General features: G+C 40.6%; 1 protein-coding gene across 10 annotated transcripts in view; it reads left to right on the top strand.

The window, feature by feature from the left end:
* Positions 1 to 8,948: 8,948 nt before the first annotated feature.
* The window catches only part of OTUD4 (OTU deubiquitinase 4), a 35,877-nt gene continuing 20,302 nt past the window's right edge, over positions 8,949 to 24,523 (top strand). For 5 of the 10 annotated variants that reach the window (XR_005826045.1, XM_040582006.1, XM_040582034.1 and 2 more), the window contains exons 1-8: positions 8,956 to 9,194; positions 11,781 to 12,332; positions 13,860 to 13,943; positions 17,000 to 17,050; positions 18,985 to 19,031; positions 22,291 to 22,363; positions 22,859 to 22,940; positions 23,727 to 23,871. Coding sequence is in view for 9 of the 10 variants with exons in the window: in XM_040582006.1 (XP_040437940.1) it covers positions 12,168 to 12,332; positions 13,860 to 13,943; positions 17,000 to 17,050; positions 18,985 to 19,031; positions 22,291 to 22,363; positions 22,859 to 22,940; positions 23,727 to 23,871 (647 nt within the window). In the remaining variant the exon portion in view is untranslated. Of the gene's footprint in view, positions 9,195 to 11,663; positions 11,681 to 11,780; positions 12,333 to 13,859; positions 13,944 to 16,999; positions 17,051 to 18,984; positions 19,032 to 22,290; positions 22,364 to 22,858; positions 22,941 to 23,726; positions 23,876 to 24,523 lie in introns of those variants that run through there. The other 5 variants (XM_040582084.1, XM_040582077.1, XM_040582072.1 and 2 more) reach the window with 5 other exon arrangements.

Genomic DNA, 24,523 nt, shown 5'->3' with positions numbered 1-24,523 from the left:
TTTCTTAAACAGCATCTGTTTTCTGCTGGGCAGATCACATAAGACCTGACCTCACAGGTGCTGCACACTCTTGCTTTGTTCCACTAAAACACGTGCTCAACTTTATGTGTGTATACTCCCTGTAAATTCACGTCAACAGATAATAAACAATTTGATGCAAAAAGCTTTGTTCAACATCATTAAAAAAAACTTTGGTAGGATTCCCAGGCAGGATTCTTACAGACACTTTCCCACATAAGATGGGCAATTAGACAGTATGAAAAGTGACTCTCAGTTCTCAAAGTTTCATTTCCTTTGGGAGACAATATAATTGAGCAGCTAGACTAGTTTAAAAGACAAGGAGCTAGAAGGGTTTAATGTTTTCAGGAAGACTGAGCCATTTAGTCCAGTTCTGGGCTTCCCAGCTCAAGAGAGACGGGGAACTACTGGAGAGAGTCCAGCAGAGGGCTATAAAGATCATTAGGGGCCTGAAGCACTTCCCTTATGAGGAAAGGCTGAGAGAGCTGGGCCAGTTTAGCCTGGAGAAGGCTGAGGGGATCTTATCAATGCATACAAATATCTTAAGGGCAAGTGTCAGAAGGATGGGGTCAGGCTCTTTTCAGTGGTGCCCAGCAACGGGACAAGGGGCAACTGGCACAAACCGAAACATGGGAGGTTCCATCTGGATATGAGGAAAAACTTCTTTACTCTGAGGGTGGCAGAGCACTGGGCCAGGCTGCCCAGAGAGGCTGTGGGGTCTCCTTCTCTGGAGACATTCAGAACCTGACTGGATGAGATTCTGTGCGACCTGCTCTAGGTAAAACTGCTTTAACAGGGGGTTGAACTAGGTGACCTCCAGAGGTCCCTTCCAACCCTGACCATCCTGTGACTCACTGAATCTAATCTGGGCTAATCACTTAACAGTTATGTTCTGGAGTGAAACCATCTGTAATACTAGGTCAAAACACCCCCCCACCACCCCCCCACCACCCCAAAAAAACCCTACCCCAAACCCCCCAAAAAAACCCCAAAAACCTCACTGAGAAACAGATGCAAAAGTCTGGTTCAGTTCTACAAAGTAAATAAATCACAAAAAAGAGCAAGACAAATATGGCATGACAACAAGACATTAATTTAGCAAGCTAAGTCAAACTGAGATGCAGCTGCAATGAAAGACTACTCAACTGCAATGCTGCATATTGAGATAAAAGCCAACACGAAACACACTCTGATGTCTACTTGATTATTAAATTTGAAATTAGAAGGCAAAATTCAGACTTCACTTGTATAGCTACAACCTCACTGACTTCAGAAAAAATGGTGGAAATCCATGGAGAGCATCCTGTGGTGTCTAAACTTCATGCACACAAAAGATGACACTCCTAAGTCAAGGAAACAAGCATTGGCAGCATTCATACTTCGCGTTCTTTGTTGATGCATGTGCTTACTTTAAAACACTGTGGATTTTTATGTGTTGTGGCTTATCCCCAGCTGGTAATTAAGTACCACACAGCCGCTTGCTCACTCCCCCCTCCCCCAGAGGGATAGGGAGTAGAATTGGAAAGGAATGTAAAACTTGAGGGTAAAAATGAAAGAACAATAATAATGACAATAACAGTTATAATAAAAAGGTGTGTGTGTGGGAGAGAATAAAATCCAAAGGGGAAGTACACCATGGTACTTTATCAAAGAGAAAACAGTTGTAATAGCCATTGTTCTAATCTGGACACTAGCTCAGACTATCTCATGGAAAACAGCAACACTATTCCCATATAAAGATGTACAGCAAGTGTAAAACTAATCTGGTAGTTAAGGCAAAAGAATACAGATCGGTAACCCCCACAGGTTCCATTTCCAGATATGTCAGACACTTCCTGGATGATCATGTGTGTATCATCGAATTCTGATGTTCTAGTTTCCTCACCCGCAAAATGGATCTAGCAGCACTTGTTAAAGAGGTTCTGTACTTCGATGAAAAAAAGGCTTAAAAGCTCTGCAGTTAAGATGGAACTGCACATTGCTAACTATGGCAGCCTTACTCAGTTCTTTTCCTTTTCAGTTAATTTGGCATATCATTGAAAAATTCTGCAGCAGAGACATGCACAGCTTAAATGCCAGTGTGTCATCATCAGCTGAATTAGTGCTCTCTCTCTTACACAGAACACACATTAATTTTATACTCAAAAATATGCAGAAGCCCTGTATCCTACTGAAATGCAACACCGTATGTAGAATATTTATAGTTTCAAACAATGCTACTTGCAGTCATTCACAAAACCTAGGAACACAATGGTATTTTCAGCAAAGCAGTGTGCTATCGGTTATACTTTTTTCTCATAATCTTAATCACAACTACATACTGCAATACTGTCACTTCACGCATCAACAGTAAAACCAGAGCTAGCCACAGCACAGGGAACCACTAATGTATCACTTCAGCACACGAAGAGCCTCTCATGGCATCAAGCCAAAAAACCAGTGTATTTCTGTGCCTGTATACAGCTGGCAGAGGCAGAATAGATGGGAGAACAACCTCACAATCCCCTGCTGCCTTATTTACACCTCAGAGTTGTTGTAGTACAATGCCTGGGGACAGACCGAGCTCAGAATCAGACATTTCTCAGCCCTGTGCTCTGGGGCTGGGCTCCAGAAAGAACGTCCTTCATGTTTTCAGTCAAAAACCTCTTTTTATGTTTTTTTGTTTGGGGGGGTCGTGCACGGGAGGTGCAGCATGCATTGAGTGTACTGGCTGTTTCCTTAACAAAGCATCAGTTCAAAAGTTATTGCTGTGTTCCCTCTTCTCACACTTGGAACTCCTTAGAAAAATCAAAACCTAAAATGTTCAAGGAGCTGATGCCACCTGAAGGCTAATAAGCTGAACTACAATATATGGCCACTGGCCTGATAACCATCAGGAAAACGACTGCATCTTAAGTGCTACAAATTTTCACTTATTCTATTGCTGACATCGGCACAAGCATCAGAAGGCCTTAGCTGGAATGGCAACCCACCCCACCTCACTCCCAGCGGTTCTTATTACTTAGCCAGATTGTCTGACACAAAGTCCATTTCTTTGTATATGGCTTTTTTTATCACTAGAGCTTTATTAGTAACATGATTTATCCTGATTTTATTTCTGAACATTATTTCATTGCACTTGTACTTACGTTCAGCAAACTTGATAGTAGTATGAACTGCTGCTCATTTCAAAACACAGGAATGAATATTTCACAGCAATATTAAAGATTCATGTATTTGAATGATATTTTTTCTAACTTTGCTAAAAGAGAAGCTCCCCCAATCATGTACAGCCTTCTTAAACATGACAAGTACCTGGTTTCTAGAAGGTCTTGACTTTGTGTTTTATTTAAGTGTAAGGCTGAAAAATTGTTCTTCCCTAGTAACTTCTCCGGCTCTCTAAAATAAAAGAATAATAAAATCAATCAGGTTGAATAATTTAAAATTTAATTTTAAATATGTTTGCTTTAAAAAACAAATACTACAAAGTCATGCTGCTGAACAATTAATCTGTTTGCTGAATTGTTAAACCAGTTTTTGACTAGCATCTTTCTCTGCAAGCAAGGTGGCAGTATTTTATTGATTTCTGTTTATTCAGATAGATCACTTAAATTAATTATCCCAGCTGTTTATTTTTTTTCTCATTATTTCCATCCATAAATAAGAAACAGATGGAAAAGACAGGATGATCTCTGCTAGTTTTACACACTTGAAAGACTGAGTGATCATACCAATTAAATTCTCTTCCTACAAGTATATTTCCATTTTTTTAATAAAAACTTTTTCAATGCAAAACATACTTAGATAATCTTCTTAAGAAGGTTCAAACACATTTATAGTAATCTTACTTAACCAAAAGCAACTATAGTGTTTTTTTTATTATTTTCTCAATTCCTGTATTTTATCTACTATGAGTTCCATATGAATGACAAGTAGAAGTGTAATAATTATCTAGTAAAAAAAGAAATAAAATGGTCCACATCTTCTAAAATAGTAAAATGTACATAAAAATTAGGAATCCACATGAACGTTATGTTAAAAGTCTGAAAAGTCTCAGATTTATGTAGATATAGCATGCCCTCTTTGTTAGCAAAAAGAAATGCTAAATTATGCATAATGACTATAATCAGCACATTTTAATGGTTACCAATCAGTGAAAAATCAGTCTTTAAGAAAAAATACAACTGTAATTCAAGATTAAAAACAATCATTTAAATCAATGTTTCCTGTTCACTGATTTGATTAATTTTCATGATGGCTGATTTAAACCACTCCTCTAATATACGCTGTTTACTCATTCTGAGTTACAGAAAATATTTTTTTCTGCTTTTGAAACAAAATACTGAAACAAAATACTCCTCACTTTTCCTAGCTGCAGTCACACATTTACTTCTGTAAAGAAATCCCTTTCCTTCCTAACTCTTATCATGGACTCCCTTTGTCCGCTTTTCACTGGACATCAATGTACTTGCAGCCAAGCAGTCAGCTGCATCAGTTCCCTGATCTAGGTGAAACAAAATCTGTTGAAAACAGCAGCAAATTACTTTTTATGAAGGACAGCCTAGGCACAAGAGGAGGGAGCTGGAAAAAAACTGTGGAAAAGGTGGGATTCTGTCCATAGCAGTCCTGTGGTGGGTTAACGCTGGCTGGACACCAGGTGCCCACCAAAGCTACTGTATCACTCCCCACCTCAGCTGGACAGGGGAGAGAAAATATAACGAAAGGTGGGTATCTGCCATATGGCTAACCTCCATGGTATGAGGGGGACAGCCTGCCTCACCATGGGCTTTACCATGGGCTACAGATGATCTCCCATAGTCTCACTCCTCTTTCCAGCTGCAGTTGCTCAGGTTTCCTGCTCCCCCCTTCTTAAATATATTATCCCAGAGGCGCTACCACTGCCACTGATGGGCTCAGCCTTGGCCAGTGGTGGGTCCCTCTTGGAGCCATCTGGCATTGGCTCCACTGGACACAGGGGATGCTTCTAGCAGCTTCTCGCAGAATCCACCTCTGTAGCTCCCCTGCTACCAAAACCTTGTCACGCAGACTCAATAATACAAGTTCCTGTTAGTATAAAGCAACCGGGGAAAGAGTACGCTTTTTGGGTACAGTGTACTGTTCACATTACCTACCGTAATACTTGACACCCATTCGAACCCAATTCCTTGTTTTATCTTTATATAACTAAAGATATTCTTTTAAATGGATATGGCTCTGCCATCTTCCTTCATACCAGTTTTCTTGGCCTCAAAGCGTATTTCAATATCACGCAGCACTCCAGACCCCTCATCTAACTCCATAGCTATAGTTAGAATCCTTTATTAATGCATTTAATGTTTCTCTACATATGTACCAACTACCTCACAAACTTCTCCTGTGGTCTTCTGTTCTCTTCTGATCACCCAATACCTCAGGTAATAAATTTGGCTTTGAAATAATTGACGGTTTACAGATAGATTTACATATTTCCATTTCGGAGTCAAAACCTGACTGTAAAAGGTACTATAAACTCACAAAGACAAACCCTTCATTTATCTTTAATTTTATGACTACCACTTTTAATCTAGTTTGGAACAAAGGAAAAAAAAAAGAAAAAAGGATCGTTTATACTGTCTGCTTGATTATCTGTTGGTTTCTTCTCTCTCACACATGTTTGGAATCAATCTGCAAATTGTGAACAAATATGACAGAGGAATGTAAGTCTCTGTGATGTTAAGATTCTGTAAGTATCACGAAAATCAATATGCAACTCAAGGAGAAAGACCCAAATTACTGTCACTGTTGAACATGAAGTTACCTGCCCTTTCTGGCCTCCTGGCTGGATAATGAGCACAAGCCAAGCCCCTCAGCACAAAACCAGTGTATTTCAGAATCAGGCACGACACTTGCTACCTCTTGTTTGGCTAGCACTTAGGGAGCACAGAGGCAAGATGGGTGTATTACAGCGCCTGTCAGAGAGCTACAAGTCTAGTGGTGTGCCAGAGCAATGTACATCTAGAAATAAGGGAACATGGCAGGAAACTTGTGCTATTGTTGTGGCAGGACCAGTGTATAAATGATGTAAAGACAGAGGACACAAAACTGTGGGAAACCAGGATTCAGTATTTCTGCTACTTCAAGACGAGCTAACAATGCAAACATTCATAAACTCCAAAACTTTTGAAATTACTTTTCTTGCCTCACCTCTCAATACTTCCTGACTACACAAATCCATGACTTCAGACCAACATCTTCAAGACATTTTATAAAGTGTTCCACAAGGGTAGAAGGAACAACTTTTACCACAAAGTGCTTTTTTCATTTGTGTTGTACTGAATGGCAACCATTTGTCTAAAAAAATCCAACCAAGAACTTTTTTCCCCAAATTAGAGACTGCAATGTGATATTCTGGCCAGAAACTCAGAATACAACTCCTACAGCAGCATCAAAAATACTTCTGGTAGAGGAATAAGAAATGTGACCAATTACATCACATGCAACCCTTTTATCCTGTCTTTTTCATTCTATGTAGGACAATGTTAATTAGTTGCTCTCACAGGAATTCATTCCCCACACTCAAGCCAACTCCTCTGTTGCTTGCTCTGTTGTGCTGTCATACTAAGCTGCTGACTGTGCCACCAGCCCATCATTTTTCAGGTACTGTCCACCTGAACATTAAACACCTTGAATCTGGTGCACTATTAAATCTGCATGGAAGGAAAGCAGTTAAAATATCAGGGTGGGTTCTAGCCTTGACCAAAACTCTCCAGAAGGCACAACGTTACATGATTATCACATTTTTGAAGAATAATAATTTCAATCTCAAGTACACTACATTTCTGTAGTTCGCCGAGATGTAATGAAGGAATGCAGACTCCGGGAGTGTATGATCTTTGACTCATGCATAAAGCACAAAGATGTAGTCAACTATAAATAGTATGGAGGAGTAATGCAACCATTACTATATTTTGCTACAATTGCACTGCTATTCTGCAAGACAGACGTGAAATCCAGGTCTATCCTTCATCAGCAGAATTAAAACCAAATTGGCCTACACACAGAGATCCATAAATAAAATGGTTTGTGTTGAAGATGCTCTTATCCTATATTTAAGCCTAATCCATCACCCACTAATGGCAACAGAAATCTTCCTACCAACTCAATTAAATGTTGGACTGAACTATTTATGCTACCTCTGATGTCAGGAAAAGATTTTTCCTTTCAACAGGTAAAAGAATCTCTTACTTACTGTTCAATTATTTTGTGTATGTATTTTTTAAAGCTTCTTCACGAGGGGCATAACTGTTTTGTAGATGCCAGTATGAACACAGCCTGGACAAGAGATTGTAAACATTCACAAAAGACTCCAAAACCCAAGTAATTGTTACTTGTCAGAATTCACACATCCAATGGGGATCCAATTTTACCATGGAAGAATTAAACTAAAACTTTTGAGCAGGCTGTTCAGATTTGGTACAAGGGGTTTGGGACAACTCTAACACCCTTGGTCTCTCAGGTTGGAGTTTGACAAGGACCCGGCCTGGCACTACAACAGAACACAAACCTGTAATGTCCTCTTCATCTATTTGCTCTTTCTCACCTTCTCCCCTCTCTTGTGCCAGTGTTTGCGCAGCAAGTGCACAACAAAATGGTTTGAAGACCTGATCTCACTGAAAAATAATTGCAGGCTAACACCTGGCTGTCAGCTGGGTCAGTTTTCTCAGTGCTTCACTATCTGGCACAGTCACAGAGAGGCACTACCAGCTCAAATGTGTACTGTACTGTAACTCTGGAAACCCAAGACCAAATAGGGATGAATAACTTAGGCTGGATTGGTTTTTAGCCTACTGTCTTCAAAAAAACTGTTCAGATGCCAACTTCTATTTAACATTCACAGAGAAGGTAAGGCTGAATTGCACCTTACCAGACAGGCCTAATGGTTTATATAATCTCACATTCTATTTCAACCAAAAATGATCATTTCAGACAAAGACAAAAATCTCATCACAGACTACTAAGCGAACAGGCAGGCTATAAGTATTTTTTCTAACCAGACCACTTACATGGGTTTTTTTTACTGTGTCTCCTTAAGAATTGGGCTTTATCACCACCAATAACATTAATGCTAGAAAGGTTGAAGTATTTATTTTATCAATTCCCCCTAAATGCTTTGGCTCGATCATGTGCTGTAAGTGACTATTTCCTAGCATAAATAAGGACTGGGGGAGGAGACAAAATTTTAATTTTGGGGGAGAAAAATACATAAAATTTGTATTTGCCACACACTCGCTTACTGTTCTCACAACCATCCCCCTACTGATTTACAGACACCTTACATTTTTTCACGTCTGTTACAGCATTTCTGAAAAAAAGCAACGCGGTATGGAAACACAGGCCATTGCTGTAGCAGCACCCCCGATCCCCTCAGGGCCCAGTTTAACGGGTTTCCCTTTTAACAGCGAGGCCGGCCGATGGGATCGCCGGGTCCCCCCTCTCCTGTCCCACACCTGTTCTTCAGGGCTGTTAACGCATTAAAAAAAAAATATTCACCTGTCAGAAAAACTCTTACACACGCCCCCCGTTCCAACTGGCCTACGCTACAGCGCTGCGAGGACAAGGCGGGCCGTAACCCCCTTCCCGCCCTCCGCGGCGGCGGACCAGCGCACTGGGAGCGGCGGAGTAGGGGGGGGGATCGAGATGTTCTCCGGCCGTACCACTGCGTGCCCTCGGCGGGGGTGTGTGTGAAGCGACTGCTTCTCGCCTCGGTACCGTCCGGCTCCTTAAGGCCACCCAGAGACGCAGCCCAGAGAAACATCCCCGCGCTAAAACGCAGCTCCCTCCTCCAGTACCTGGGCAATTTTCCCCGGCCACCCTCTTTTTCCTCCCCTGTGCGCCAAGTGGTACGAGCCGCCGCGGGTGTGGCCGTTGGGACAAACCAACAGCAGGAGGGGGGGGCGCGAGAGCGGAGCGGGCGCGCGCGCGGCGGAGAGTGATGAGAGGCGGCGAGGCGGGAGGGCGAGACCGGGACGGGGCTGACAGCGGCCGCATCATCGGCGAGCGACGCGAGCAGGGCGGCCGCCGCGGGAGATTGAAGTGCCTGCGCCGCCGCTGGGGCCGCTGCGAGGCGAGGAGGGGGCGGCGCCGCTGCTGCCGCCGCCACTGCATCTGTTGCTCGGGAGGGGGAGAGGAGGAGGAGGGGGCCGCCCGCCCCTCCGTCGGTAGGTGCCAGGCAGCGCTGCTGCGGGGGGCGGTGCGGACCCCGCCGCCGCCGCGGCCCCTTGGGGCGGCGAGCCCGGCCCCGCACGCCCGGTGGCGGCTGGTGTGGCCGCGTAGGGAGGGCCCGCTTGGACCTGCTCCTGCTCCGAGAAGCCGCTGGGCTGCAGGCCGAGGGGCCGCCCCTGCCGGGTGCCGGTCCCCGGCCTGTGCCGGGCCACCCCTGCCGGGCTGGCGGGCCGGGGGCGGCCGCTGACGAGCGGCGCTGCCCGGTGCGGGAAGGGGCGGGCGCGGAGCGGGCGGGGGCCGGTCTCCTCCGGCAGTGCAGGTCGCTGAGGGGTGGCAGCCCCCCGCCCCGGGCTGGCCAGGTGTTGGCACAGGCAGGCCGTGGGCTGAATCACGAAACTAATCCTCCTTTAACAACAGAGTTGGGTTGTTTGTGGGGTTTGGGTTTTTTTTTTTTTTGCTTTTTTTTCTTTTTTTGTTCTTTGTGGTTTATTTTTCTTTTTTTTTTTTTTTTTTTTTTTTTGGCTTGAGTCAGCTTCCTGAGCTGGGTCAGTATTTGGGCAGCAGAAGTGCTTGTGTGGGCGATAGAGGTTGGTGCGGAGGAGGAACTAATGGCTGGAGCTGCTGCTTGTGGTAGAAGTGCTGGCTGAAAGTGTTAATAAAGCTCCTTGCTGATTAGAATGCTCGTAGTAACTCTTGAGGTATAATTTGGCCATTCTTATCTTGATGGAACATTTGTTTTAACATTGAGATGTTTCAGGTGTCTTTTGGTGGTTGCGTTTCTCCTTAAGCCTTAGAAACTCTGTGCACAGCCTATATTTCTTCAGTGAGAACCTCACCTCTTCAGAAATACGTTGTTTCTTGCGTAGGGGTACTTGTGGGGAAAAAAAATATCTGTGGCTCACCATTGCTTGATTGACTTCAGGAATCAATTGTAAAAAGAACAGGCTTTTAGGAATCTGACAACTGTATGAGTTTAATTCTTTAAATTTCTCAGTGTATTCACTTACCAGAACTATGTTTACGTTCTGTCATGTACTGGATGCCTTTGTGTATAGGCATTCTTGAGTCTTAACGGATGGATTTGCCCTTCCTCTAACCGGCCTCTAGAATCACAGTGGCAAAAGGCTCAAATGTGACAGAAGACAAATCTGTGAACATGTTGTAGAAGATAGTTCTGTCTCTAGCCATGACAAATAGGGTGAGGAAAAATGGAATATTCCTAAGAAACTCTTGTAACGGCATGAGTTTGATAGGTCTCAAGAGCATAGTGCCAAATCGCTTCTGTCTACAGAAGAAGCACCTCTCACATGCGGGACTCTGCTAGTCTGAGTTTCTTCAGCGAATATGGTAGCTGAGTCAGTGGCAGCAACTGTTTATACTTCAGCCTTGTTAGATGACCTTTTCCATCTTCTGGTGAGAAGTTTGAGCTTTCCCTCTAGCCCCTTGTGTTCCTTGTCTCAATCATCTTTATGCTGCCTAACCACCTCTCCAGTGTTTTGGAGGTTCAGGTGCTGTTAGGATTTCGCTTTTACTTCTCTCAGTTTCTCTTCTTGTCTACAGATTGTTGGGAATTTGCTCTTGTTTGCAGTAGACCCAGCTCCTTTCTGGAAAGCTGGCCTGTTGTTAGGAAAAAGGGGTTTGATACTGCTTGTATGGAGCACTAGCCTCAGCCTGGCTTGTAACTTCTGCTTGTTCAGTCAGTTATTATATATAGAGCTCAGCTCAAGTCACCGCCCTCCCTGGTCTTATTACTGTTGGTTGAAAGTAAAAATCAGGGGGGTTGTTCCTTCTGTCTTCACCTCTCTTTTCTTGCATCTACATTTGTTCATTTAAGCTAAGTAGTAACTGGTAGCATTTTATTTATTGCTAGTTATACTGAAAGTGTTGTAGTTCTTGCTCCAAGTTGCACAACCACAGTAAAAAAAAACCAAAAAAAAGCCTGACAAGTTTGGGAAGCTGCCTTCCTTGTCACGCTTTTTGCACCAAAATCTTCTAAAGCCCATTTACGATGCCAAGCAAAACTTAGTGATGCAATTGTATTAAAAATGCTTGCTGCTTCTTACCACTAAAGGTGGTATATGGAAAAAGCAGTGTATTGAAAGTATTGAATGGCTATGGCTTTTTGAAAATCCCTTTTACTCTCCCAGTTTTATTTCCGTCTTCCTTCCTGCAAGTGGATAGACTTAAAAAATAATTTCACCACCTAATCTGTTGGGAAGGCGGGAATCAAAACCAAACTTAAATCCACAAAGTCCAGGTATCTGTGGATTGGGTCTCAGGCATCCCGGTATTAGTTCTAAAACTAAAAAGCTCTTGCGGAGCGAAGCGGGGCTGCCGGGGTGCGGGGCTCGCAGCCGAGCCCCGGGAGCGGGGTGGCCCCCACCGGGGCCCCGGCTCCCGCCTCTCCCTTCTCCGGGACTACCGCTCCCAGCAGCGCCCGGGCTGAAAGTGAAAGTAAACGCCAGGTTTCGTGTGTTGTGTGGTGGGTTTTTTTTTTCTTTTTTTTTTTTTTTTCCTCCCCCTCCCTCCTCTCCCCGGCGGCGGTAGCACATGTCCTTTCTCTTTTGTTTTCCGCCTGGCAGGCCGGCTGCGCGCTCGGGCTGCGGGAGTCGCCGGGAACCGCCGCCCCGAGGGAGAAGCGGGATCGGGCCCCCGCCTGAGCGGCGTCCAGGAGCTGCTGCCCAGCCCTCCAGAGAAGCCTAGAAGCGACGCTTTTTCACGGAGCTGCAAGTCGAGACTGCGGAGTAAAACTTTGCGGATCCGCTGCGCGATTCCCACATGCAAGTTGATAACGTGAGCCCGGCTGCTTTTCTTACTGCTGCGGCTACCTCGAGTGCGGGGGGGGGCAGCGCTGTTTTCCCCCACCTGCTGCTGTTTCCTTGGCCTGGCCCTAGAGCTGCTGGCTGGGTTTACCTGGCCATGTGGGGCTAGGAGAGGTGCAGCGAGTCTCCACGGCGTGAAGCGGTAACATGGAGGCGGCGTGCAGACCCGACGGCGGGGAGCAGAGTCATCAAGGCAGCAGCATGGACGCCCCTGGGGACGCTTCTATGGACTGCTACTTGCGATCTCAGGGCTTGTACAGAAAGAGAGTTGCAAAGGATGGATCTTGTCTTTTCAGGGCTGTGGCCGAGCAGGTAACTGCTTACATAAACAGAGCTACTTTCTCATGAAAGCATGGGAAGTGGATCTTATTAGCAGGGGATAATTAGTGTTGAAATGCAAACAAGTATAGGTTAAGGTTGCACAGTCATGTGCCGGGAAAAAAACCCCATAATTTTGAACATAGTCTTGCGAGGTGAATGAAGTTCTGTGTGTACGGCCGCCTTCTGTCATCGAGAAATTGTTACCTGTTTTGACCTTCCAGTGCTGCCTTGGAGCTTTCTTCAGTGTAAGATTTCAACGTTTGGGGACAGTGGCTTTGTATGGGACAATTTAGGGAACGGAATTTAGTAGAAAGAGCTGAAAAGCCTCGTTCTAGTTTTGTGAATTAGTTTACTATAAAATTAGAGCAAGTGAGTAATTTATTTTCAGTTCTTCCTGTTGAATTCCCCTCCCCCATTTCAGTGTTACTGGTAAAGGAAAAAAGTGACAGCGTCATCTTGTCTTAAATACAAACAAACAGCAGTGGGAGCTCTGGTGCTTCTGATTGTGGGAGCCCAGATTCCTGTGCTAATTATACGTAGTTTGTTTGTTCGGTTTTTTTTTTTAAGTTACTTTCTCCACTGAATTTATAAGTTCAGGCAAGCAAACGTTATTGATCTGAAGTGACCAGTTATTTCAAAGGAATAATCAATAAACTTACATTGATATTCTGATGTTTTTAGTATATATAGAAGGTTTCTCCCACATTCAAGCCTATGTAGAACTTTTTTCAACTGTTACTTAAATTTTTAACATCCCATTCGTGTTTCATTGAAGGGAAGGTCTCGAATTCAGAGTTAGTAGGTGTTTATCCAGAAATGTGGCCTAATCTCTGTAGTTTTCATGCAGGAAAAACTGAACTAACCTGAACTTGGAAGTGTTTTAAATTGAGGGTTGTGTGTAAGGTTTGCAAGAGAGGCTGCAGTTTAAGTTGACTGGAACCTCTCTATGTTGTAGTGAGGATGCAGGTGAAGTCATGTTAGAAAGAGCTCTGAACCTGTGATGAAAATTATATTTTTCCAGTAGAGATTCCAGATCTGAATTTCTGGCTTCCAAATCAATGTTTGGGCAACAGGCCTATACCACTTAAAGTCAAGAGAAAGTAGACCTGCACTCTCTTATATCTGGTTTGATTTCATTTGGATCAGTGCATGTTGGTAGTTGATTTCCTCATCCACTGCTGCGGTAACTTACTTCTTCAATTAATTGAAGTCTTTACAAAGGAGTCAGTTAAAGAATGACGACAATTGCTATTAATTTAGCTTAATAAATCCTCATAAAAATGAATGTTTCAATTTAGTAAATCTGTGGATTCTGCAGTTACTCAGTTTCTGATAAAAGTAATTGAGGTTTCACCTGCATAAAATTGTTGTTACTGAATGGATGCACATTTGTAATAGTCTTAAAAATAAAACTAGAGTATTTCCAAGCCTGTATTTAGACAAGTCATTCATTATTTGTGACCTGTCATCAAAACTCCTAAGAGCCAGTGTCACTTTCTTTTCTTTCTCCCTTTATAGGTGTTACACTCTCAGTCTCGGCATATTGATGTTAGGATGGCTTGTGTAGACTATCTTCGGAAAAATAGGGAGAAATTTGAAGCAGTAAGTATTTTTGTTTACTTTGTGAGCATTTAAAAGAAAGTTACTCTGTTCCTTCCACTTTTCTAAGATACATTCTGCTGTTTGTGACAGTATTCGTCGTAGCTATATACTAGTTGCTGCTTTTTAAAAGTGAGTGCACTTTAAATTAATTAGCACGTGTGTGGTAGTAACTTACTTTCATAAGCTTGGAGAAGGACATATGTACTCTTGCATTGGAGGGATGTGGGGTGGGAAGAGAGGGAAGGGGTTTTAATGCTTGTTAAGAAACAAACTTTCTTAAACTTTCATAGTCTATAGTGGAGCAACCAAAATCTGGATTTCATTTTAGTGTAATGCCAATTTTAATAACAGTCATAAAATGTTCTTATTGTGCTACTTAATTGCTTTTACAATATATAAGGGATTTGACTAATGAGGTTAGTGAAATTGTTTCAGGGTCTACAACGTACTATGCAATGCCAATGTGGTTTCTTTTTCTGACACCTGTAAGGAAGTTTTCCCATCAACTATGGACATAAAATATTTTGATACTGATCTATAGTTGGCCAGCGTTGTCAGTGTTAAGGTTATAAAAATCCATTTTCTTTTCTTCCTTTTAAAAGAACAATAATAAGTAATGTTGCTTCTGCTGGGGTTTGTATGTATTCTAGAGTATATGCTATTTAACTAATTTTGAGGATAGGCAAAATAGGAGTATGTGTAAGCATTTGTTACTAAAGGATTATTACTCAGCACTCTTCTTCTGTTCTAAAGTTACCTGGATCAGAATTAAAAAGGCTGTTTTAGATGCACACTGGTATAGGGAAGAGAAGGAAAGCAGGAATAAGAGTGTGTGTATTTGCTGTAGTTTCTGACAAAGTGCCCTATGCTCAAATGTGACTGATCACTGTTAATGTGGGAGTTGTCAGGAATGAATGACATAAAATACAGTGATTTTTTTTCTGGCAGGATGCAGCTCTGACTTCACTATTTCTGCTTGCCAGGACTCTTTGTTTGTTTCCAGACCATCTGAGGACTTACCAAGTCTTAGAGCTCTGTCCCTTCTTACTTTATTTTTTCACTGTTGACTCTTTAATCCCTTTCTTTCCAGAATTACCCCGCTCACTCCAGTATCTGCTTCTGTACTTCTGTTTTCTTGTTGTATTGTGTAGCTTTTGGAAATACCTTGACCTTTCTTGACTCTAAATATGTGCTGTTTCCCCTCCCTAGTTCTGCATCTTCTCAGCTGGGTAACTGCTTTGTCAACCCTGGCAAGTCTTGATCTCCTCCAAACTCCCAGTCTCACTGATCTTTTTTTTTTTTTTCCCTCAGACTGGTCCAAGTGATACTGACCTATCATCTATCCATCTTTACTGTCCTTCCAAAAAATCTTTTAAAAAAATTTGTAATTTTTCCATATAGGTGTTTCATGATTGAGGTGTTTCGTATGTGTTCTCATTTCCTAGTGTTCCTACTCCCTCAGGTACTTCAGTTCTGCTGATCTCCTTTGCTCCCCATCTCTTGCTATACTTTGTATTTTCCACCTGGAATATAGCGTTGTTAACTTCTCTTTCTAAAAAACCCAAAACAAACGCACTGCAAACAACAGATATCTGTATCCATAATCTCTTAATTCAACTATTTACTCATCTGTCATCTTTGGAGTTACGCTCTATTGATATATACTGGTGGCACTCAGTGAAGTTCCTCTTTCTCTTGTCATTTGTAACCATTTTAGCTTGGATTTTTGTCTCTTTCATTCCATTGATACTGCTGTCACCACAGTTTCAGGTGACTTTAACCACCATCTTCCATTTTCATCCTCATCCTTTCTTGAAGTTTTATCTTTGATTGCTGTAGTCTTATATTCATTCTTATTTTAAACTCTTCAGTTTTCTATGAGAACTTTCTGGTGGCCCTCCTTTCTTCCTCTGTGCGTTACCTTTAGGTTGTTTAATTTGGACACACAGAACAACTGCTGTCTATGATCTAATACAACAAAGTAAATGTCTATTTACTAATACACCTTTTAACTACATACCCGATGCCTTTTGTCTAAATCGAAAATTTTGGACAGACTGATTTTTTTTTTTTTTTTCCTCCCCATGAATGACACTGTCCAGCCAGCTTCAGAAAGGCTAAAGCAGAATTTTTAATCTCAGTACTCTGCTGGTTTCTCTTATTACATTGTTTCTTAATCACTATGGGTGATAAGAGGCCATCCAGCTTGTACCTTAACTTGGAATTACTTCTTTGGTTGGGCTGCTGTGGATCTTCATTTTAACTAAATCAAGCAGTTTGTGTCTAAGTAGCTATTTTAAAATTTTGAAAAAGAAGCTATTTAAATAGCTGCTCTGTTGGCCAGCATGGCTGTAACACTTTGAAGTTACTATGTCTCAGTTACTGCAGCATCTTTTTCCAGCTTTGAGAAATGTGAATTTAGTGTCTTCATGTGTTAAGGAGTGTGGCTGAAAGATTACTTTCTTAGCCCGGCGCTTGCAGTGTAGCCCAACTGTTTGCATCCTCTCACTGAAAATAAAAGCAGTTTGTTTGAAGCGATACAGAGGAGAGAGAAAAGTGCTTCATGACTTGCCTATACTGTATCTTATCACTACTTGGATACTACAGAAATGTGACTCCCATTTCTGATTGTCCATTGATGCCTATTTCTTTTAACAGGATACTTGATAAGCCTACCCATGCTCTCTTCAGTGATGCTGTGCATGCCAGGGATGAATTAATTGCCCATAAACATGTACTTGACAGCATCTTTGCTTTCTTTCAGATTTCCTGTTTGGCTGCTGGATTTCTCTTTGGGTTTTTTGTTTTCTTTTGGATTGTGTAATGACTCCGAAAGCTGTTCATGTGGTTATTTTCTGGAATGCAGACCTGTATGTTTGACTGTTTATTTGCTTACCTCTACATCACTTTATACTTAGATTGTAAGCTCTTTGAGGGCAGGATAGGCTTAAATTTTCAATGGTACATTCATTCCCATTGGTACAATGGGTCACAGACTGGGGATTCCATGTGCTATGCTAATAAAAAATAACTAATTATTACTTTTTTTAATACAGTTCATAGAGGGGCCATTTGAAGAGTATTTAAAATGTTTGGAAAATCCACAGGTACGTTAAACTTTATTTGTAATAGAAAGTAGTACTTCTGTTGAAGTTGATGGGTAATTGAATTTTTTCTCACGTGTTTTTGACTGAGCTGAAGAGGGTTTTGGGTTACACGAATATATACTTTTATGCATGTCCTCTATTGTAAAATGATATGGGTTGGGTTTTTTTTGTGTCTTGATGTAAACCTGTTACTCCTCAAAATCGTATCCAAACGTTTCTAGCCTCTGCAAATGCCAAGAAGCAGCATGGCTAGCTCTTTCTTGAAGACAGCCTTGAATAAAGGCCTAAAGGTTTAGGTGATGAAAAGACAGTTAGTCATGTAAGGGATGTTATGAACAATAGCCACGAATTCTTATGAAGATAATAATTTGAAGCAGAATTATTATTCCCTCCCTCGCCAATTTAATTTCGGTATTTTTGTTAGGGAGTTAACAATTCATGTAAGCGTAAGGGGGCGGGGAGGACTATCTAGCACAACATTGCAAAATCTGTTAATTTTTTTTTAAGTGCTTGTACAGAAATTTTATTAAAATGTCCTCTTCTAGAAAGCAGAGCGTGTGATTTTTGATGTTTTGTAGGGGTTTTTGGTTGTTGTTTGTTTGTGTTTTCCCCCTGCCATGCTTACAGCATCCCCAGTTAAGAGTGGCTAACCAGATGGTTCTTTATTTCAGTTTCCAAAATAAATGGTGGAAGGAGGAAAAGAAGTGGGTGTTAGCCTATTCTGCTTCTGTACTGCTTTGTTTATTTCAGGATTTTTAATTGCAAAGCTTTGTTAGTCAGATCCTGAGGTTATATGCTATGCTAAATGGTAAATCATGCTCTTTTCCAGTGGAACTTATTCTGCATTGAACGACACTAATGTGAATGGTTTACAGCACTGCAATGTGTGTACAGAAAATGTCTTTTTCATAATGTCTACTAACTTTTAAAAAAATCTTTTTGAAAAATAGAACATACAGCAGCTTCTTTACATGATCAGAGAAATTAATGTTGTTGTTCTGAATATGAAATATATATATAAAAAAAAAGAAAAAAAAAACCTCTACAAATTGCTGCCCCAAACTTCACTTCAGTCATTTTTAATTTAGTAAGAATTTAAAAAAGGAAAAAAGTTAATAATGAAATAATGAGAAAATCTAGTCACATCATGCTGGAGCACAGTACAGCAGTTAGACTGGGAATGGAAGAAAAATCTTGCTTTTCTATGATTTGAGTCTGGGTTATGGTGTTGCTGATGATTTACTGTTTAACAGCTTTAAAGGACAGATTTTTGGTCTTGGGTATCAATATACAGCTGCTTGCATGAGAAATGTAACTATTGCAAGTTCATTTTGGCTGTTTGGTAGTGCTGTCTACTTTGTTGGAGCACTTGACAAAACTGTATTGAGCCACTTGTACAGAAATTATCTGTGTTTTAGGCATGAGAGTTAAGTCTCAAGGTTCTTTTTCTGGTTTGACTGTAGCTAAAGGTCTGCCTTCAAAGCGTGACAGTTTTGAAGGTAAAGGGTAACATTTGTAAAAGCACTTGGTAAATCTAATGCCTGTGCTTTTCAAAAACCACTTTTGAAAAGCTAGACTGCTGGTTGGTTGAACAAAAGAAAGAGAAAACCTCACTACTATATCACCTTTCAAAATCATGCTTTTTAATGACAGATCTGCATTTATGTGATTGTTTTAAGTTACCTCAGTTTTCATACAAATCCATTTCTACTTTTGTAAGAAATTCCTCTAGCTTGTACCCCTTAACCGCCTTACTGGAGTAGTTACTGTTTTTTCAAAAAAACCCTTCAAATACAGTCAAAGTGTCTTGGCTGAATTTTGGACTCGGTGTTAATATATTTTTGAAAATGATATCTTGCGTCTCTTGATCTACACAGGAGGAAGTGTAATAACTGTGTATTTGAACTTAATTTTCTTTTGTTTTTTCAATACAGGAATGGGTTGGACAAGTAGAAATAAGTGCCCTTTCTCTTATGTACAAGTAAGAAAACCTTTAAATATGTTTTATTGAGTTCAGTTCAGTTGTTTTGTTGGTGAATCAGTTGGAATAGCAAAGATGGAATTGTGTGTTATACTGTAGTTCTCCAGAAAATTACAAATATGCTTTGAAAATGGCAGCTGTCAAGGTATTATATAAAAATAGAAAATGAGCTTTGAAAAAGACATTTGAATGGGGATTTGCAATAATGTCATGCATCTCGTCTGCACAACTGATTGTGGATAGTGTCATACAATTTGTATTTTGTTAATTTTCACATCTTTAATTTTTTTGTTAAAATCCCTTTTCTTCCTATTTCTCACCAAGGCTTTAATACTAAGCCTGTTGCTAGACTGGGGGCTGTACCATTTTTTTTATTATCTCTATACAAATGCTTTGATGTAGCTTGGAGTACTGTAGGCCGCATGCTAGAAAGCCATTCTCACATCTCCCCTGGTATGAAGTTGTATGTACTGATATAAGGCTACCTGGTGTACTGCTGTAGCTTATTGTATTTTTTGTATAAACTTTCCTTTTTGCACTCCATCAGCATGGATGAAATAAAGAGTTTGTCAGGGGCCATAGCCTGAGCTATGCTTAAGAAATGTTTTGGTATTTATATGAAGATAAACACTCCTCTTAGTGATGTACAATTTTGCTGATGTATTTTAATTAAACGTAATGCTATATATTAATCTTTCTTCACAAAGTAGTATGAAACAATATGCTTGATATTTATAACTGCTTTCTAATGACTGTGCAAGGGCATGAGCAATGTACAGCATCTTTCTGCTGTTTGTGAACTAGTTAAATTCAGTATTTCAAAATGCTTACTGTAAATTAATGATTTCCTTTGTACTTTGACTCTTGATGAGACAGTTGATAAGAGGAAAGAAACAAACTAGTTAAATACTACTTTCAGGTACTTATATGAGTATTAAGTGCCAGAAATTGCATGAAATTCTACCTTTGCATTTTATGTGGTTAGTGGGACAGTTTAGAGTTGCATGTGCTGCATGGGTGGAAGAGGACTGAACTGAAAGTCAAAGTAAGTTTGGCCTCGGAAGCTTAAAGAGAAGGTCTGGTGGTTAGATTGAGCCAGGATGTAGAGGGATGTAAGTCAACAAAATTGCATCTTGATTACATTGCAACCAGATGGTTATGATCTTCTGTTATATTTTTGGCCATGGAAGTGGTTTATTTTGAAGTCGTGATACATTGGTGTCCAGGACCGCAGTTGATCCATGAATACAGAGGCAAATCCTGGTTGTCGATAGGATTTTTCAATTTCTATGGGAAGTACGATTAGGTTTGTGGCATAGTTGCATTTATATGTAGTATTTCACTGCAGAGTTGAACGTGCAAGAAATATTACAGTAACTGTTTTGGGGAGATTGGCTTCTATTAAAAAGCAATTTAGAGGCTCTGGGAAAGTAGGAATGGTGATGGAGGTAAGGGGAAAGAGTTGCTTCCCTTCATGCGTGCTGGCAGACTCAAGGAAACCAGAAGTATGAATTTCCCATTTGGTGCCAAGTGGAGACGTGAGAGTTTCAGGCTTCTCAAGCATAGGACAGAAATGCAGTATGAAGAGGCTTGTTTTCATTTTCACTCCTCGGATCTGTCGAAAGTATAATTTGGTTATCTAGTAAATCTTCCTTGCCTCCCTGAAGCGGGTGGGTCTCTGAGCTATGAAATGATTTTCCTCTCAGAATTGCTTTTTCTGAGCTGTTGTAGAAAGTTTTGGTATTGTTTTGTTTTTAATCCAGAAACAGCACCTGTGAATATACTTAATCATTTTGCAAGACTGATAAAACTTTTGCTTGTGTGAGCAAAGAAGAAATTGAAGGAAGTGATAGGTGGCTGAGCAAAGAATTCAAAGGGAGGATTAGGGATAAAAAAAAGAGAAAATAATTAAATTTAAGGTTATGACAGAGACTGATTATAGCAGAAGAACCCGTAGCAAAGATTGATAGTCTTTCAGTTTTTAGAAAATATAAAATCAAATAGCATGTCAGTATCGGTTCTGGATTTTCCTGTATTTGTCACTTTACACCCAGTTCAGCTTTTTATGCTTTTTAATGTAACAAGCTAAAAAAATAGTTGTAAGTGCAGAATGTAACTTCTAAATTTGCTTAATGGTAGTAGCTCAACTGTTCATTTGTTATATTTAATCTTCTTAAACATAATGAGGTACCCTAACTTAGCTTGCAGTGATTAAAAAAATTTCTAAATCTGTTTTGAAAAACTATACTAGACTGATACCTTTGATGATGCGTATCTGTGAGCACTGCAACAGCATGCTATCTGCTGGTTCAGTCCAAGCTTCCTAAAAAGTTTCTGTTATCTCAGTTGAAGAGAAAAGAGGGCCACTTTAGATCTAGCAATTTGAGTTCAATGAATGCAGCGTGATGTTCGACTCCATGAAGCATGGAGTCCTTATCCAAAGAGAAAAGGAAACTGAGCCCTCTGAATGTCTGTCTGTGTGTGGGTTTTTTTTTTTTTTTTTTTCAGTGTTTCATTCATTGTAAAATGCAAGGAAAGATTACTTCTTGCTACACATGAAAAAACATGTGGAGGGCATGATTTTTCAGAGGTGCTGGAGGTTTGGTTGCAGTATCCGATCCTGAGACAATGCCTGCTGATGGTCGGTTGGGCTTTTGGCACATTCCTTAGCACACTTTGGCAGCTGGGCCATGGTTTGGGAGCAGGAATGTTGTGTGGACCCTTCTGAGCATGAGAACTTAGTTTTGGAGGCAAGAAGAATTTCTGTGCACAGAGGGGGGGCTGTGCTGTTAGCTGGCCACTATGCCCAGAAGAGTTCTTGCACGCGTGTAGTCAATCTGCTAGTACAGATTTAGCCTAAGCTGTTGCTCATCTTCTGGAAATTTACCACGGTTTCCTGTCTCTATTCATAAAACCAACCTCCTCTTTGCTCTGGTTGGTTTCCAAATGGCAAAGTGTAGTGAATTCCTCCAGGACTGGTAAGCCATCATCTTTCTAGACACAGCTCCAGAAAGCGGTGTCTGGAAATTTGTTTGACTTGTTGGCTTTGTGCATGTTGTGCCAGCACATCTTATTCTAGTATATTCTTTTGTAAAAGTAAGCTTTTTTTGACCAGTGATAGCTGTACTGATAATCTTCAGTATTCTTTTCCACTAGGTCTTTTCTGTAGTTATGCATGTTTCTTGAACTTGACTTGAATATTCCAATTTCTATTGACATAAATCTTTAAATGAAATTTTAACTGCTACTTTTTTCTCAGGAAAGATTTCATAATATACCGGGAACCAAATGCTTCTCCTTCACATGTAACTGAAAATGGCTTTTCTGATAAGGTAAAAAAAAAAAAAAAAAAATTCCTGGCTACTGTGAAAGGCTGATTTAAGACTACTTCATAAACAGCAAGTAGTTTCATTTGAGTTTTACTATTCAAAGCAATGAAATGTTCTGAGAATTCAATTTTAACAAATTCTTTTGTATGTATTTAAGGTGCTATTCTATTAACACATGTAGCACTTTTTGATAGATGGTCTGTATTTGGGGTGCGGTGTATCTTCCTTGTAATATAAAATTTTGTAAAAATCAGTTTACAAGTGCTAACTCGCATAGCTACGTCTGTCTTGAATTCTTTTTGACTTTTGGTCAAATTCTTCTTGGTTTAAAGGACATCTGCGAAACATTTTGATCATTTTATTGATATTTATTGATGCTTTGAGATCCTGAGAGATAACAATGCTTTGATAACATTAAATTGAGTTGAAAGGGTAGTGCTCATGTAAAAAATCAAGTGAGATACAAAACCTAAAGTATCTGTGTGGTTTTGTTAATAGGTATTGCTGTGCTTCTCAAATGGAAACCACTATGATATTGTTTATCCCATAGAGTATTCAGAAAAGGCTGCTCTGTGCCAGTGTAAGTATTATGTTGGTTAGTTAAAAGCATGTATTTTTACCCGAAATGTTCAAATGCTCACTATCGGGTTTCAGGAAGAGGCTGCGTATGAAAGTTTATTATAGTCATTCTTTAATTTGAGTTGTCAATGACTGTATGATTTTGGAGAGCGTGAGTTCCTGTTGTGTCCTGATTCTTGACAAAGCAGATTATATACCAAGAGGAGATTTACCGACCAATTTGAATCTGGGTGATCCAATATAACAAATTAGCACATCAACATTTTCTGTTTATCTGTTGCGTTTCTTTGGTCACCATTCTGGTTTTATTTTCGTATTTCAGACTGCTAGCAAATCGATTGTCTATGTTAAAATTATCCTTGCATGTGTAACTTTTCACAGAAATTATGGGGGTTGCACGTGCAAAAAAATAACTGTCTTCATTGGTTGTTTTCTTTACTAGATGGCAGAAATACCCAAAGGTCTTAATCGCCTTTGATGCGTTACTGTGACAATCCCTGCAAGGATTCTAATTCCTTATGAAATCTGCCTGTGTGCAGAGTTACAAGGCTAAGGCCAAGTTTGCCCCTTGAGAGACCTGGTTTCTAGTAGTTTCATGTATACCCATTAAGCCATAGTAGCTGCAGCTGGTTTTGCTTCTAATGCCTTCACTGTTTCAGTTAGCACATCAAAATGCTTGCTTGCTTTGATTGAAGTAATTTGAAGTGCATCTGTAATGGTGGTATAAAAAATCCCATTTACCTTGTAATTGATTTTTTCCCTTCCGCTTTCTCTTCCTCTTCCCCAGCTCTGCTGTATGAGTTGCTTTATGAAAAAGTATTTGATACAGATGTAAAGAAAATCATAGCAGAACTTAGTGCTGTTGGTGTGACAGAGGAAAGTAACGGTAGCAGTGAAGTATCAGCGTCAGATTCGGAAGATGACAACTACAGGTAAATGCCATTTAAAAGTTAATGAAAGGTACCTATGGGTGACACATGTTGAAAAGTGTTCTGAATTTCTGATGGGTAATAGAATGTAACGGAGTTGAAAAACTTTACAAATTACTAAGAAAAGAAGCATGAAGAAGTAAACTTCGAACTTGAAATGTGTAATCTTCCCTGTACCTAAGGACAGGGGTTGGATTCCTCTGTTCTTCCTGCAGGCTAGCTTTGGGTCTCTTTACACAATGGAATATTGGCATTGCAACCTGTCCATCTTCCTGTTTAAAATAGCAGAATCCCTTGGGATTGCTGTCAGTGTGCCAGTCTGGCATGGTAAAACTCCATGAGAATTAACTTGGCTCACTCTTGCAAATGAGTAGGGTTACAGGAATCTAATCCAACTTGTGTTGCTTCCACATCTGAGGGCTGAAATGCCTGCTTGAGATGTGGCTAATGGAGAAATACAGATGTAGCTTGCTCCATGTTGTTCCTTGACCTTTGTGAAGTGGTTATAGCTGTGGGTTTGTATTCCTTTTGCTGGACCTGGATGCTCTAGCCAGCTTTGAGATTTTGACCTACTGATTCCTTTTGCACAGTAAGTCTTTCACAGTGCTGTTTTTGCATTTACATGTTGGCAGTTTATCTTCCGTTTAATACTGTT

The sequence above is a fragment of the Falco naumanni genome, chromosome 1, assembly GCF_017639655.2.
Source record: "Falco naumanni isolate bFalNau1 chromosome 1, bFalNau1.pat, whole genome shotgun sequence".
NCBI classification, from domain to species: Eukaryota; Metazoa; Chordata; class Aves; order Falconiformes; family Falconidae; genus Falco; species Falco naumanni.
Note: the sequence above shows the minus strand (reverse complement) of the source record. Positions and strands in the feature narration are given on the sequence as shown.